This window comes from Phoxinus phoxinus (genome assembly GCF_949152265.1).
Source record: "Phoxinus phoxinus genome assembly, chromosome: 5".
NCBI classification, from domain to species: domain Eukaryota; kingdom Metazoa; phylum Chordata; class Actinopteri; order Cypriniformes; family Leuciscidae; genus Phoxinus; species Phoxinus phoxinus.
The window spans coordinates 6818051-6835287 of record NC_136880.1 but is presented as its reverse complement, the minus strand read 5'-3'; the positions used below and the strand labels follow the sequence as shown (position 1 = coordinate 6835287).

Here is a 17237-nt window from a genome sequence, read left to right as displayed (position 1 = left end):
ATGTAGTTATAAATACATATTTGAATAATATATAGGCCTATAAGATGTACTTTTAAGACACTATCTAAAAGTAATTTTCATTTAATGAATGCATGATTTAAAAACAAAACAAAAAAACATTTTACACAGAAATGTTGAAGGAGATGTTGTTTATCAAATTTAAACAGATAGTGTTTGGGATATTTAGATTACTTTATGTATATTGTATTATATTATTAACATGGTGCTCTTCTTTAAATTACACTACTTTTTTAATTATATGATCACCCACTCCTGAGAAACTTCTTTTGTGACCTGAATTTCTGGTTAAAGTTACACTTGAATGTACGTCGAGTTAAGTGTCGGGACGGAGGCGACAGAACTGAATGTACGCTGTAGCACGATACCATATTTCTTCAAAAGCAGATCGTGGAGACATTTTAATAAAATCTATTTCAATGTCTGCAGCACTGCGGCATGTTAACGAGTAAATAACCATGTTAATAAGTAACAGTATTTAATTTGGTACAATATCGAACATTAAGCAAGCTTACCTGATCGTATCGGTCCGGGTCCAGAAATGAGCGGTGTCCGGGGCAGTATGTTGGTCTACCACCCGTTGATCTCCCGGTCATCCAAAAATCGATGGATCATTTCAATCATATTTTCCGGTCAACGATATGCCGATGACTTTTCAACCACAGGTCGTTTCCCGGTCAACTCTAAATCAACGACTTTTCAACACATTGGCAATCGCCCGGTAAACCAAATATCAATGCTTAATCAATCATAAAGATAGCTATCTATCAATGTTTCCAATGTAAATTCCAATGTTGTTGCCATCAACATTAATAACGTCAGGTTTCATCGATATATTAATGGTGATTCAACATTTATTTTGCATTGAAATTTCAATATCAACCATAATAATAATTCAGATGAAAAATCAATATTTATTAAATGTTGGCTTGCTGTCTGGGTAATTAGGCCTACATATAGTTAGTGAAGCATTCAACATCCAATTATCTATGGAGATTTGTTAAAAGAATAACAAGTCTCAATCACAATTCATATAAAAAAGCCTACCTATCTTTGTTGGATTTGTCATTTTGGCTGTCAATATGGATAAGGAAATGTTTCAAACCTTGTACGAGTTAAAAAAATCTGGAAAGGTTCCTCATTGTGTTTCTAAAATGGAAAAATATGTCCTTCTTAGAAGGGCAAAGACCTTCACAATCAAAGGTGAGTTAAGTCACACTTAGTGATTTCTCTGATAGTCTCTTCATTACCAAAACTTTCAACTACTTTCAGATGAGGTTTTATACTATATACGGCAAAGAGGAGAGGGTGTACTGGCCAAAGTTTTGGACTCAACAGAGGAGGCCAAACGGATATTTGATGAGTTCCACAGCAGTCCGATTGGTGCACACTGTGGTGTTCAGAAGACAACTGATGCCATTAGTAAAAGGTTTTATTGGCCTGGCATGACCATTGATATTAAAACCTGGGTAACTGCAATTAATTGACACTAGTTGTCTTAATACTTTCCTAGCTCTATCAAAATGAAATTAAACAAAAAATGTTTTAGGTTATGCACTGTGCAGCATGCCAGAAAAAACAAGCTGAAATCAAGGACAAGGCTGAAAATACCCCTATTGAGGTAAGTTGTGTGTTTGTTTAAGGAAGAATATTCACACATTCACACATTGTATCACTATAGGTGATTAACCGTAAGACTTGTTTTTCAGGTCTTTGAGTAAGCTGGTGGGAAAACGGCCAGACACATGGGCAGATTATTTGGAGGCTGCAATGTTCGGTCTCCGAAGTAAAAAACAAGTAACAACCGAATTCTCGCCCTACTTTTTAATTTTTGGCCATGAAGCAAGGTGCCAGACAATTATGAGGTAAGCACAATACATCTAAATATTTTTTTTAAAAAACATCCTGCAATTGCCAATAAAATCCAATTTCTTTATATAGATCAACGAAAGTGTGGAGGACATTGTGGCAGAGGAATGCATTACAGAATGCATTAGAAGACAGGACAGAATTTTTAAAACTGTGCAGGACAACATTAGTAATGTGTAAGGTAAAGTTAAAAAAAGGAAATTGGAGAAAGGAATGGCCATTGACATTCAGGTTGGAGACAGGGTCCTGCGGCAGAATATCAGAAGCAAGCAGAGAAAGGGGGGCAAGCTGGACCCAGATTATTTGGGTCCATACACCGTTACAAAAGTGGATGGCAAATCCATTGATGTGGTGGATGATGAAGGGAAACAAATTCCAAAAATCAATATTGACCATTTAATTCATTTTTAGGAGGATCCTCCTCCAAAAGTTTTGCCCTCCTGCTACTGTGCCTTCAGTCCCTCATGTTCCTCCCCAGTCCCCTGTTCTGCAAGCACCTCTCAGATTCATGCCTTCCCTTCACCCTTTTACCCTGCCCTATATACACCTTTCCCTGCAGCATGTACCACTACCTCTCAATGTGCCCTTTTCCATGCCCCTCCCTCATGTCATAATGTATCCTGGAACACAGTGTTCTGTTATTTTTAATCCAACACCTGCTGGCCCACCATTTTCGAAATCCATTTCTGCTGCCTGCCTTGACCCCCAGCCTACTTCCAGTCCTGCCACCCAGTCTCCACCTTTACCTGGCCTTGACCCCCAGCCTACCTCCAGTCCTGCCACCCAGTCTCCACCTTTACCTGGCCTTGACCCCCAGCCTACCTCCAGTCCTGCCACCCAGTCTCCACCTTTACCTGGCCTTGACCCCCAGCCTACCTCCAGTCCTGCCACCCAGTCTCCACCTTTACCTGGCCTTGTCCCCCAGCCTACCTCCAGTCCTGCCTACCTTGACAGATGATATATCCCAAAGAAAGAAGAATTTTGTATGAAACTCCGTTGGTGAAAGCCGAGGCAAACTGCTTCACAGCAGAAAGGTTGTAAGGTAAGGACAAATGTATGAAGACACTCAAAATGTTGGTCTGTTATTTTCACTTCTACCAAAGTGAATTTATGTCAAACATTGCCACACAGCATCCAAAGGGATGGGAATTCATATGGTGTATTTGTCTGCAAGGTACAGATTTGTATATATATATATATATATATATATATATATATATATATATATACCTTGATGTCTTTGTTTCCACAGAAGACCTGTCCGACCTATGCTTGTCATGTGGGGACAATTATCTTCACACACAGGACCACATTGACTCTTGGGTATTTTAAACTGTTCTTTATTTTTATTTTCTAACTTTGCTAATGAATTTTTTCATAATGTCACTGTCTATTTCAGATTCAATGTGACAGTTGCTGTGGCTGGTACCATTGGAAATGTTTGAACCAGCCAAACAAGAAACGGGGTTTTATTTGCCCTGGGTGCCAAAGCCCTTAATTTGGTACTCCCATCCACAGCATGATTTCAATACACCGTCAAAAATGGACTGTTTTATTTTTAATCCAACACCTGCTGGCCCACCATTTTCAAAATCCATTTCTGCTGCCTGCCTTGTCCCCCAGCCTGCATCCAGTCCTGCCACCCAGTCTCCACCTTTACCTGGCCTTGACCCCCAGCCTACCTCCAGTCCTGCCACCCAGTCTCCACCTTTACCTGGCCTTGACCCCCAGCCTACCTCCAGTCCTGCCACCCAGTCTCCACCTTTACCTGGCCTTGACCCCCAGCCTACCTCCAGTCCTGCCACCCAGTCTCCACCTTTACCTGGCCTTGACCCCCAGCCTACCTCCAGTCCTGCCACCCAGTCTCCACCTTTACCTGGCCTTGACCCCCAGCCTACCTCCAGTCCTGCCACCCAGTCTCCACCTTTACCTGGCCTTGTCCCCCAGCCTACCTCCAGTCCTGCCACCCAGTCACCCAACCTGGCCTTGACCCCCACCCTACCTCCAGTCCTGCCACCCAGTCTCCACCTTTACCTGGACTTGACCCCCAGCCTACCTCCAGTCATGCCACCCAGTTTCCACCTTTACCTGGACTTGACCCCCAGCCTACCTCCAGTCCTGCCACCCAGTTTCCACCTTTACCTGGCCTTGTCCCCCAGCCTACCTCCAGTCCTGCCACCCAGTCACCACCTTTACCTGGCCTTGCACCTCATCCTACCTCCAGTCCTGCCACCCAGTCGGTCGTACAGCATTCCCCCCAAATACCTTATTTTTCAGGTATGTGTTGTATGCGTTTTCCTTCATAATTTATATTTCCTACATGTAAATAACATTTGTTCAAGATTTTATTTTCTATCTCTCTAAAGTGTTGCAAGACATATGGGCAAGGAAATTCGGTGGGAAACTTTGCAGTAAAGTTGGCCCGTACAAGGTCTTAACCTGGAATTTAGAACGCCTTAAACCTGGGGCGAAACTTGAAAGTGAGGTTTGTGCTGCAGTTAACATGATTGATAAATATTCCTGTAGTTCACTGACATTTTGCTTTTAGAATAGACCATATTCTGTAGTCATACAGTTATACCTTGCAAGTATGTCATCATTCTTTTTGACCACAGGTCATTAATGCGTACCTGACCTGCCTTGTGAGGAATTATTCAGGCAGAGCATTTGTCCTGGATTCCTTTCAAGCCACAAATATTTGGAAGATGAAGGCCAGTTTGATGAAAAGGGTAAAAAAATAAATAAATCATGATGCCATTCAAGTAACTATCATGTTCTCAGATAATTTGGTAATCTGTCATATTTATACCTGAATGCTGTAGATGGATCTAGAGGCATATGATGTGCTGGTGGGGTCAAGTTAACGAGACTGACCACTGGACACTCCTGGTTTGTTCCTTTTTTTCCCTCCATCTTTTTCTGTAAACTACAAAGGCTTAAATCTGAGTCATTAATTCATGAGCCCATCTTGACAGATGATATATCCCAAAGAAAGAATAATTTTGTATGAAACTCCGTTGGTGAAAGCTGAGGCAAACTGCTTCACTGAAAGGTTGTAAGGTAAGGACAAATGTATGAAGACACTCAAAATGTTGGTCTGTTATTCTTATTAATCTTCTATTCTTCTACCAAAGTGAATTTATGTCAAACATTGCCACACAGCATCCAAAGGGATGGGAATTCATGTGGTGTATTTGTCTGCAAGGTACAGATTTATATATATATATATATATATACCTCGATGTCTTTGTTTCCACAGAAGACCTGTCCGACCTATGCTTGTCATGTGGGGACAAATATCTTCACACACAGGACCACATTGACTCTTGGGTATTTTAAACTGTTCTTTATTTTTATTTTCTAACTTTGCTAATACATTTTTTCATAATGTCACTGTCTATTTCAGATTCAATGTGACAGTTGCTGTGGCTGGTACCATTGGAAATGTGTGAACCGGCCAAACAAGAAACGGGTTTTTATTTGCCCTGGGTGCCAAAGCCCTTAATTTGGTACTCCCATCCACAGCATGATTTCAATGCACAGTCAAAAATGGACTGTGCCAAATAAAAATAAAACCAAATTAATCAATCTTTTGTCTGTTTTATTACAGTTAAGTGCACTTACCTTTGGATTGTTACATTGTTTTGAATTATGCCTTAAACATAAAAGTGGCTTCTTCCTTGTTTCTTTTCCTGAGTACTGTTCAATGCACAGAGCAAGAAAACATCTCACAGACGTTACATTCATGGAGCAAATCCTAACCCATAATGTGATGTAGTAATTATTTGGCCACCAAACTTGGCTGTTATTACATTATGAGGTCAGAAAAGGGAAATATTACTACAGCAGAAAATGCAAATAATAAACTACTTATTGCAAAAACTAAGCATAACATTACTTTAGTTGGACCTTGCTTTCTAATGTACACCAATGCGTTTGTGTTCACTTATTATGATTATGTGAATGGATCAGCTTTACTTTAGAGGTTACACGTCAATACAATTGAAATAATTAACACTTAATTTCTGAAGTTTACATAGTGATCAGGTCTGTAATATTTCAGGTAAACACATGCTACAAAACGATTAATTATTTACAAAATGTGACCAGTTATAGGAGTAGTTAGAGCAAAACGCGATCTGAGGCGCTCACTAATAATTTCTGTTCCACTCGCCTGTAGTATAGGCGGATCTTTTGTGACGTCATTGTTTATGTTTGTCGCGTTGCATCATGGGAATCGTGTGGCAGGAAACACCGCTAGATACCAGTAATTTGATTGTTTTGCACGTTTGGAGGAGGATTTAGAGAAGAGGATGGTTCACTATTGCTGTGTGGTCGATTGTACGGCTCGTTGGGGGCCTGATAAAACGTTTTTTTTTTTTCCTCCGAAAAGGATCGCGAAAAACGAAAGAAATGAAATGGTTGCGTGTAAAAATATACTGTATTGTAAAAGTGGGTTGGAGAGTGACAATGAATGGAGCACAGCAGGTGATGGGAATTAATGGTTTAATTCGTTTAATTAGTTAGGGCTTGGTGTGCTTTTCTGATGTGGAAGCGGCTGGATCTGATGTAGGCTTTGAAAGCTTCTGATGACCAGCGACCAAGGGTTTGAATTTGTTGTTGGGGAATACATTTTTGTGCGGCTGTGGTTGCTGCTCCGATACGAAAGGAATGACTTGAAAATTGATTTGCTGCGATACCGGACTGGCTGAGAACTGCATTAAGATGTTTTTTGAAAATGATCATGCGCTTTTTCCTTGAAAATTTTCTGGTAGCCACACCTATGGGGCTAATACGAAATTTATCAAACAGGGGGTGATTCGAAGGGGCCGATCATAAAACCTGATCCAATTTATTTTTTTATTAGTTCGTCAACAAGAGTCAACTGTCTCTTGATATATCATCTTGATATCAGCATGTTTACAATTGTTGCGTGTTTTTTTTTTTTACAGGGACCACTGATGGTGTCCTGCTGACTTCAACATTCACACGAGTCTTTTTACATGAACATGGTAAAATGAAAAATCAAACAACATGGAAAGGACAGGTATGTACTATGTTCAGGCAAATTAACTGAATAATTTTCATATGAGATTTGAGACGGACACTTTTAAAGAATATCATGATATGTTAGGTAATGTAAACTGTAATATCAGTGATGATAGAATATTAATATATTCAGGGGATGTTACAAGGGTTTTAAAAACTTATGCTCTAGTAAAGCAACAGGACCAGATGGGATGTCATGTTTTCTTTTAAAGTGGTCATGACATGTTTTTTTAAAATTTTATTATTATGTTCCCTTAGGTGCAATTATAGTATTACTATAGTTTTTTTTACCAAAAACGTAGTGATTTATGACCTTTTCCCACCCTGTTTCTCATCCCCCTTTAAGAGTTCAGTGTTAATAAATGAACCATCACCACAACAACGAAGACTGGATCAGCCCGTGTCCACATGGAAAGTGAAACTATTTTGAATTAATAAAAAAATTGTAACCCGAGACACTTGAAAACGGATTATTGTTGCATAATTATCCTATAGCTTAATTTGCTAACAGTTTAACATTATTTAACTAATTTCAATTAAATGATAGGGTGTACCACGGACAAAAATGCATGCACAAGCCATCTTTGAAGATGCAGCATTGATAAGGCAACATTTTTAATTTTCTATCACATGTAGGCCTTCTAGTGCGTTGTCGTTGTTGAGCCCAGAATAGTCGGCACGGACTTATCTTTGAGAAACAGTTTTTTGGCAAAGCCAGCATCATATTGGGATTTTTTCCTCAAAACAGTCATCCTTAAAAGGTATAGAACAAACGCTTAAATTAACACTGCCGTGACTGGGACGTCCGCAAAAAATAAAGTGCATCCATTTTTCCCTGACGTCTGGATCTTTCGGCAGTGTATTCAAAGATGTTGTTTGTCCACAGCCAGGAACAGCACATCTGCGGCATCGTAATTTTACTGTACACAGACCCACCTGGCTCGCTGTCCGTCGACTGAACACTTGTGAGGCGCGCGGGGCGACAATGATACGAAATGAGCGTAGTTGTCTTGTGCTGGAGGCGGTCATATGCAAACGCTGGTACGCCACTTCGTACCGTGACGTCACTTCTTACCATGGATCCAGAACGAGCTGTATTTAGAGCTTGATTAAATAAATGATTCGTTTATAATGGGGAGGACGTCTTAAGCTATGAAACTTGCAGGACGTTTTAATGGTACAAAGACCTCTTATATACCAAAAGATCAAGGCAAATTTGGTTTCTCATGTCATGACCCCTTTAAAGACATTTGCTGAGGAGCTCACATCAGCCTGGCATCGCCTTTTCCAGCTCTCAATTGATACGTATACAGTACCAGAGCTTTGGAGAAAATCTATTGTAATCCCAATTCCAAAAAATTCATCCCCTCAGGACAATAATGATTATAGGCCAGTGGCCTTAACATAGAAAGTTATGAAATAATTTGAGAAGATTAAAATAGGGGAGCTGCGTAAGGAAGTGGAGCCATCCTTAGATCACTATCAATTTGCACATAGAAACAATCGTGGTACTAACGATGCGGTTTCTACATTAACGCGTCTTGTTTTAAAGCATCTGGAGAGTCCAGCTGCTTATGCTAGGATTTAGTTCTGCGTTTAACTCCATTCAACCACACAAACTGTTGCAGAAATTATTAAATCCTTTTATAATTAATTGGTATTATTCCTTTTTAACAAATAGGACACAACAGGTGAAATTTAACTCAGTGTTGTCGGATGTTGCAGTGAATAGTACAGGGGCTCCTCAAGGGTGCGTAAGTTCGCCACTTCTGTTTACTTTGTTGACGAATGCAGTCATTTGTGTACAATCAAATCAATTTATTATAAAATTTTCGGATGACACAGTATTATTGTAATACTGTAATACAAGTGACTGCAATATTGACGACTACAAAGCTGCTATAGAAGTGTTTGTGGGCTGGTGTGATGACCATTATCTACAGATCAATGTTAAAAAAAAACTGAAGAGGTCATCATAGACCCCAGATCATTGGGGGACAGGAGCTCTGTTGTGGTTCATGGTGAAGCTATTGAGCAGGTTACTTCATATAAATATTTGGGGGTTCACATTAATAGAGAGTTTAAATGGCACACACATGTATCATGGGTGTGCACAAGAGCGCTTACATTTTCTACGGAGATTGCGATTGTTTGGAGTGAGCAGTAATATCATGTTAATATTTTATAAAGCAACGATTGAGTCTGTTTTAAGGTATGGAATTATTGTTTGGTTCAGAAGTTTAACAGTAAAATTGAGAGCCCAAATAAATAACTGTCATGGGGACACAGACAATTAGCTCTTTACAGGATATTTTTGAGCTTTGTATCACCCAGCAGGCCAACAAGATTTTATTAGACTCTTTGCATGTGTTGTATCCTGAGTATACACTGATAAACTCTGGTCGGAGATACAGGGTTACATTATGCAAGTATAACCGATACAAATATTCATTTTTACAGCTGTCTATTAAATTAATTAATGAGCAACTGCAGCAGGAAGATAAATAATGTCAATAGAGGGTACAAGAGGCAGGAACTGAGGGCTGTGTTGTGTTATGATATATGTAATGTTTTTATGATGTAGGATTTGAAATATGTTTTACTTTTTATTTTCATTTTTCATGTTGTATGTTATATGTGTTATGTCTTGATGTGGCAGCAGTTTCCCTAATCTAAAACAAATTTCTCCTAAGGGAGACAATAAATGCTACCTTGACCTTGATGTTTTAGGAATGGCTCAAAGGTGTGATCAGTGTGTTCAATAATGTGATTTTTTTGTCCTTTGTTGTGTATCTTTGGATTATGTTGTGTTGTAAATAAATAAAAAAGCCATTCTTTTTTTAAATTCGCTCCTCATTCTTTGTGCAAGGTTCCTCATAATGATAGGGCCTGATAGCACCTAATAGGGCCATTATGGGAGGGTCTTTGGCTGCGTTCGAAACCGCATACTACCCTACTATATAGTAGGGAAAAAGAGTAGGCGAGCGAAAAAGTATGTACGAATCCTCTGTATTCATAAAAGAGTAGGCGAGAATTACCTGGGTGACGTACTAATTATCGCAAGATTTGGACGTACGTATACTAATAGTGCGTTCGAATATGCCTACTTTCTTACTATATAGTAGGAGAAAACCGTATGTGAAAGAAAAAGTATGTTCGAAACATCAGTATTCATAAAAGAGTAGGCAAGGTTAATATTGCCTGTGAGAGTGAAGCAGGCATCTTGTCCCAAGGAATCTCAAACTGGCTGACCCATAAGTTTTGTGTGTTTGTAAAAGATAATCCATTAGATTGGGGTTGTGTACGAGGAGGTGTAAATTGGGAATGCCCATCTGTCGGCTTTGGGTCCAAGGATGAAAAAGGCACTGTCTGTTCATTTGGCACAAGTTGACATCAGTGTCAGCTTTACCATTCAGTTCTAGTAGAGAAGAAATACATTAACAGATATTTAGATAAAAGTGCATTTTATTTACAGTATGTACATTTTACAGATAAGAGAACTTAAAATTGTTTTATTAGTAATTCTCAAATCTGCTTTACTTTTTTAAACAATATAACATCTATGGTTATTTTTCAGGCTGTTGTGCCCAAATAACTAACAACTGGTTTACCTTTTCTCTTCTGTCATTTAGAGATTAAGTTTATCCAGTAGTTTAACCCAGTGTTTCGCAACTCCAGTCCTGGGGATCCACATTGTAATCATTGTTGTCAGTAGTCCAACTAATAAAAACACCTGATTCCCATACATCTGCTTCTTGGCATGCTGAACTGGGAGACATCTAAAACATCCTGGGAGGTGGATCCCCTGGACTGGAGTTTAGTGTCTCAAGCTTTATCTAGAAAGATGCCACATACAATATCTTTAATATGTTACATTGCATTTGATGTGCTTTTTCTCACCTCTTTGTTTGAAGGCTTGGATGACTTTACACCACTATATTGGTGTTAAATGCTACTGGAAGTCATCCCTCTCAATAAAGGCAAGATCTTCTTTATTTGTGACTCCAACAGCTGATGACAGGTGTTCAATGAGACCCATCAACCTCTCATAGTCCAATTCAGGTAGCACTCTCTGAATTTCCTGAATGCATTCAGCATCCATTCCTAGAATGAAGAACACACTGAGTGATGCAAGCAAACAGTAGGGAGGTCCAAGATGTTGTACACTGGCAGTGGATAATAATCTTGCAACCTGTCTGCATTAATATATGCATATTCATTTTCTGACTTGCATAGGTGATAGATTCCAAGATCAACTAACGTCTCTGGTTACGTATGTAACCTTAGTTCCCTGAGAGGGAACGAAACGCTGCGTTTACGCAATGGGAACACTTCCAAGTGTCTCGTCATGAAGCACATGTATAATCAGTCCAATGAATGAGCGGGACGTCAGGTGACATAGACCAGGAAACTATAAATCACCCCTGAACGCAGAGCGTGACAGCTTCTGAAAAGCCTGAAGCAAGTCGATCAGGGCATGCAGGAAGTATGGCAGGCGAACGCAGCGTTTCGTTCCCTCTCAGGGAACTAAGGTTACATACGTAACCAGAGACGTTCCCTATCAAGGGAACTCCCACTGCGTTTACGCAATGGGAACCCCATACCCACTACGCCATAATGACAAGTGCCCGTTCTGTGTGAAGACCTTGCGCACACTAGAAGCAAGCAACCTAGCCCCAGGAGTGGAGAGGTCTAAGTCATAAAATTTGACAAATGTATGCGGCGAGGGCCAGCCTGCCGCATCACAAATGTCGTGAAGGGAAACTCCCGAAATGAGAGCCATAGAGGCAGCCATACTCCTCGTAGAATGGGCCCGGACAGCCAAGGTGAAGGCTGTCCGGCCGCTTCATAAGCAAGTGAGATAGCCTCAACTACTCGCTTGCTCATTATCTGTTTAGATGCAGGGCAACCTAACTAGTTAACCCAAAGCAAACAAATAATTGCTCTTATATACACCACAGGGCAGCTCTGTGGACATAAGCATCCAAAGCCCGGACAGGGCATAACAGATTAAGTTTTTCCTGATCTGGGGTATTAGGTGGAGGACAGAAGGCCTGCAGCACAAATGACCCGCAATTTTAGAAGGGACCTAGGAATACAACCCGGCCTGGGGTGAAGAAAGACTATCACCCTACCAGGTGTAAATCCAAGTATGTGCAGGCCTCAGCCTCATGTACCACGGAGAAAACGAAATTAAGGATCTCTCCTCAGAGATAACCCAGCAAAGAAACATTAATTGCAGAAATCAAGTATTGTACAATCAGGGCAGATAACAAGATTCAGAAGGTGTTCTCTGCACCAGGCAGAGAACAGTTTCTATTTAAATGCATATTCAGTATTCTCGTAGAGGGAGCTCTAGACTGGAGTATGGTCTCCACGACCTCGGTCGAGAGACCTGAATCTATGAGCTGGGCCCCCTCAGAGGCCGAGCCCACAGTATCCATAACTCCGGAAGAGGGTGAAATATTGTGTCCCTGATTGAGACGCTAAGTCCCTCCTGAATGGAATCTCCATGGGAGAGCCATCTAGAAGGGACAGTAGGTCTGAGAAACACTCTCGGGCCGGTCAGAATGGGGCTACTAATAATAGATGAGCCCCTACCCGGCAAACCCTCTCCAGAACTCCCGGGAGCAAAGATATCGGGAAATGCGTACAGGTGTAGCCTCAACCACACCTAGTACATCGTATCCAGTCCAAGCGGAGCTGGATGCATCAGGGAGAACCACAAAGGGCAATGCGTAGTATAAACGATGCAAAAAGTTAGACTGAGTTTACCGAAGTTCTCCCAAAGGAGCTCCACCACCTCGGGGTGAAGTGTCCATTCCCCGGGCCTCAGCCCCTGCCTCAACAGGATATCTGCTCTGATATACGAGACCATCAGTGTGTTGTCCGAAAGGACAGGCACATGGTGACCTCTCGGGTCTGACAGGAAGTATTAAGATAATCGGAATACCAGCCATCACTTCTAGCCAATTATGTGCAAAAAGGAAGATTGTCCTGCCAAAGACCCTTCGCCAAGTGACCACTCATGATCACCCCCCACTTGTGAGGGAAACATCTGTCGATAGCATTATGCGTCGACAAGAAGCCCCCAACACTGGGCCTGGGCGAGGAACCAAGGTTCTTCCACATGACCGAGGCACGTAGGCATAGCTGCGTGACCTTGATCATGTGAAAACGGATTTCCCCTCGGAGAAAACCCCTTGGTCCTGAGCCACCACTGCAGGGGTCTCATGTACAGAAGGCCAAAAGTAATTACGTTGGACGCAGCTGCCATGAGACCCAACAGTCAGTGACTGGCCTAGTTTTACGCCATTTACGGCGAATCGTTATAGCATACCTAGAAAAGTGGTCCTCTGAGCTGGGAGGAGCACACTCTTCTTGGTGTTGAGTCGCAACCCCAACATCTTAAATAAAACAGGACGACATCTCGATGCCGAACTGCCATATGCTCAGATTGAGCTAGGATCAACCAACCGTCGATATAATATAATACGTGAATGCCCTGGAGTCTCAGAGGAGTCAGAGCTGCATCCACGCATATTGTAAAGATGCGGGGTGATAAAAATAGGCTGAATGGAAGAACCCGATACTGGTATGCTTCGCCCCTGAAAGCAAACCTCAGGAACCTCCTGTGATGAGGATGGATAGATAAGTAAGCGTCCTTCAAGTCTATTGTGACAAACCGGTCCTCGGACTGAATCTGTGCACAATCATATTAGCCTAAGCATACTTTGAACTTGAGATTCTGAAACCTGCCGTTTAATTGACGCAGATCTAGAATAGGAAGCAACCCTTCATCCTCTTTCGGAACAATGAAGTAACGGCTGAAAAACCCTGACTGTCTGCTGGGAGGAGGAACCCCTTCTATAGCTCCTTTTGCAGAAGTGTCAGGGGGGGGGGGGGCAATCCCCGACGAGGAGGCTGAGATATAGAGTTTATATATATTCATTATATTCTCACTCTCAGATTTTTTATCATTATATTCTCACTCTCATAATGTTGGCTGGCCAGTAAATATTTAACTTAGCAACAGCACTAGATAAAACCTCCTTTTATAAGCTCCTCTTTATTCAACAGAGTTATGAGCAAACTTATTTATTATAGAAACTCATAAACATCTGCCTTATTTTATATATATATATATATATATATATATATATTAGTGCTGGGCAACGATTAAAATATTTAATCGCGATTAATCGCATGATTTTCTGCGATTAATCACGATTAATCGCAGTATGCGCAAAATTCAATAATGAATACAAAAGTAGTGTATTACATACTTTTATTTTAAAAGTGCTGCTATATGAACAAAAGTGCAATAACATGTGCTTTGCAAACACTTTAAACAAATAAGGTGCTTTTTTACAGCAGATAAAACAGTAACAGTTACAATATTTCTTGTAAAAATCAACTTAAACATTAATGTAATCAAATTAAATTAATATAAAACCAAAACTATTTGCCACTGCATTAACGTTTTGTTTGGTTTGGTATCAAAAAACAAGTTATGTCTAGAGCCTCAATCATAACATTAAAACAGGCCCCTTCCAAGCAACAGCATAAATCTTTTTTTTTCTTTTTTTTTCTGAACCGGTACCAGCAGAAACATTTTTCTTTTATCAGGGAGCAGCATTCTCCTTTGGATAATCTCAGTCAAAAAAAAAAAATGTAAACCCTTTCAGTGATACAGATTGAGTAGTTATACAATGACAAAATTTACTGCATTTATCGATTCCTCCAACTTTATATTTACTTACTCATCGGCACCAAGCCAGTTGCTAAGACACACAAGGTTATTCACATTTTCAGATGATAAAGAACCTCTCTTCTTCTGTACAATATGACCAGCAAGAGAAAACAACCTTTCACAGGGTACGGATGTTGCAGGTGTGGCCAAGTACTTCTGTGCAATGGAGGCCAGCTTGCTGTGTGAGCCTGTGTGTTTGGACCACCACTGTAACGGACAGGCCTCTGTACTGATGGTGGGCTCTGCTCTGTATCGACGCACACTGTTCTCAACTTCTTCCTCGTCTTCCTCGTGTTCAGAATCAGACTCTGATGAAGCAGCCAATAGGGCAAACTTTCTCTTTGGTGGCTTTGATGTTGTTGCTTCCACAGGTTTTTCTGCAACAACCCTCTGTTCCTTGAGTAAGTTAGATACTGAGGCCCACACCTCACCTCTCTCAGCTCTGGGTATGCACTTGAGGTCCTTGAATCTTGGGTCCAATGCGGTAGCAATCTTCAGATATGCAATGTTGGCATTTTCCTTGCGTGTCTCCAGGTCTGTTCTGAATGTAGACTTGAATTTGACCACATAAGCAGGGTCATCATCTGAGCTCTCCATCACCCGAAAGAGATGGCATAAAGCAGGCAGAACCACAGAGCATGAAACATACTTTTCTCCTCCCAGAAGTTCAGTCACATACCTGCAAAAAAAAAAAAAAAAAAAACCCATTTCACTCAAATGTTTTGCATTCACTTATACACACACAAAAAAAATGTTAAGGCTATATTTACACACACACATACAGAAACTATTTCTCTCTCACGTGCACTCAGACAAAATAAATATATGACGCAAAACATACCTGCAGGGCTCCAGTAGCACTTCCAACCGCTGCAGTTTGTCCATTTCAGCTGTAGTTGGCATGGTGATCTTGGTGTTATGTGTGGTGAGGACATCGCTCAGTGGCTGTTCGTTTCTGCGGACACTTTTTATCATGTCCAGAGTCGAATTCCATCTGGTTGGAATGTCTTGTATAAGCGACTCCTCCTTTTGTCCATGTTCAATTTGTTTTTGTTCTAATTCTGCAGCACTCGCTGGACTGTGTTTAAAATGGCCCACTACTTTTCTGCATTTGGCCAGGACATTGTCAAACGCACTGTTGTGCAGAGATACTGTGACAGAACGCTGGAGACTGTGCGCGACGCAGGGGACGTGTTCAAAAGGCAGATGTCTCGCAGCAGCGATCATATTTCTTGCACTATCTGTGCTAAGTGTGCTGACTTTATTTGAAACGTTCCACTGCTGTGCAACATGAATAAAATGTTCAGCGCACGTTTCAGCAAAATGTCTCTCTTGTGTTTTCATTACAGTCAGAGCATGTGAATGCAGTTCCCACTGTTCATCAATATAATGCACTGTAACTCCGAGGTAATTATGGTTGCCCAGCGATGTCCAGTAGTCTCCGGTGAGGGCAACAGTTGGTGCACGTTGTAACGCCGTCGCCTTTATAGTCCTCTCCTTTTCATACAATTCATGTATTCTTCTTGTGATGGTGCGTCTTGGAGGAGGCTCATACGTGCCGTCATTCGTGGCGATCCTGAGAACGTTCTTCAGACCGACATCTTCCACAATACTAATTGGCCTGCAGTTTGTAGCTACCCACTTCGCTATGGCATTTGTTAGCTTGTCTTTCTTTTGCTTATCTATAGTTCTCCCACACGCTGCATCCAACGTAGTCTGCCGAAGCCTCCCTCCACTGTTTGTTTGGGTGAGTGATTTGCTGGCATCGACGGTGTGCATTGCATTTAAGTGATACTTCAGACTCGAAGTACTCCGGTGATAAGAAAATTCGCCTTTGCAGTGGTTACAAATAACTTTAGTTCTATCATCTCCGCCGTGTGGAAGAGATTTAAAATGAAAATGTCCATTTAAGAGTTCGGTACCTTTTTCCATTTTTCTGTCCGCACCAGATATTTTCTGTTTCGCGCTGCGGCTCACCGCAAATGCTCTGATTGGTTGAGACGCGTGATGACGCCCATCCCAAGCCAGTACTGATCAACATCCCACTCCTGTGATGACATGGTTTGTATGTGTATTCAGAGGCAGTGAGCAACGGGCTTTCAGTATAATAATAAATAACTACGTTAATGCGCGATAAAATATTTGTCGGCGTTAATTAATTAATGCGTTAACGCGATAATAACGCGTTAACTTGCCCAGCACTAATATATATATATATATATATATATATATTCTTTATATATATATATATTCTTTATTGTTTTGTTCTCTCTTTCTTAACAAAACATAAACGATACCAGTTCCTCGGAACTGGAAATCGCAGCATGAGTGTCTCATCGCGGGGAGGAGAAACGCAGCGCGTGCTTCTCCCCGAGAAAAGCCACTGGATCTGGCAGATGAGAGCCGAGATAGGGCGTGCCCGTCTCAACCCCCGCTGTCAGATCCGTTTGCGAACCCCACGAAACGAGTCCCCGCCGCGCCTCGGCAACAGCGGGACCCGCGCTTCGAGGAACGCGAACCGAACCGTCATCCTCGAAGAACGGCCGGC

At 41.3% G+C, this 17237-nt stretch overlaps 2 protein-coding genes and 1 long non-coding RNA gene across 3 annotated transcripts; 2 read left to right on the top strand and 1 right to left on the bottom strand.

Moving 5' to 3' along the window:
* The first annotated feature begins 1731 nt into the window (after window positions 1-1731).
* Window positions 1732-3535, top strand: LOC306998916. The gene is made up of 3 exons (XR_013797696.1): window positions 1732-1883; window positions 1960-2929; window positions 3140-3535. It is a non-coding gene; the product is annotated as an uncharacterized lncRNA (long non-coding RNA).
* A 416-nt stretch (window positions 3536-3951) lies between these two features.
* Window positions 3952-4913, top strand: LOC306998342 (uncharacterized protein; the record flags this gene model as incomplete). The annotated part of the gene is made up of 6 exons (XM_079612309.1): window positions 3952-4002; window positions 4047-4164; window positions 4254-4372; window positions 4503-4616; window positions 4710-4776; window positions 4863-4913. The coding sequence occupies 5 exons, from the start codon at window positions 3952-3954 to the stop codon at window positions 4749-4751; spliced, it is 444 nt and encodes a 147-aa protein (XP_079468435.1). The 3' UTR covers window positions 4752-4776; window positions 4863-4913.
* Window positions 4914-10888: 5975 nt separating this feature from the next.
* Window positions 10889-16468, bottom strand: LOC306998341 (E3 SUMO-protein ligase ZBED1-like; the record flags this gene model as incomplete). Its single annotated transcript, XM_079612308.1, has 3 exons — window positions 10889-11040; window positions 14764-15368; window positions 15531-16468. 3 exons carry the CDS (start codon window positions 16466-16468, stop codon window positions 10889-10891), a joined length of 1695 nt encoding a protein of 564 aa, XP_079468434.1.
* Between the last annotated feature and the right edge of the window lie 769 nt (window positions 16469-17237).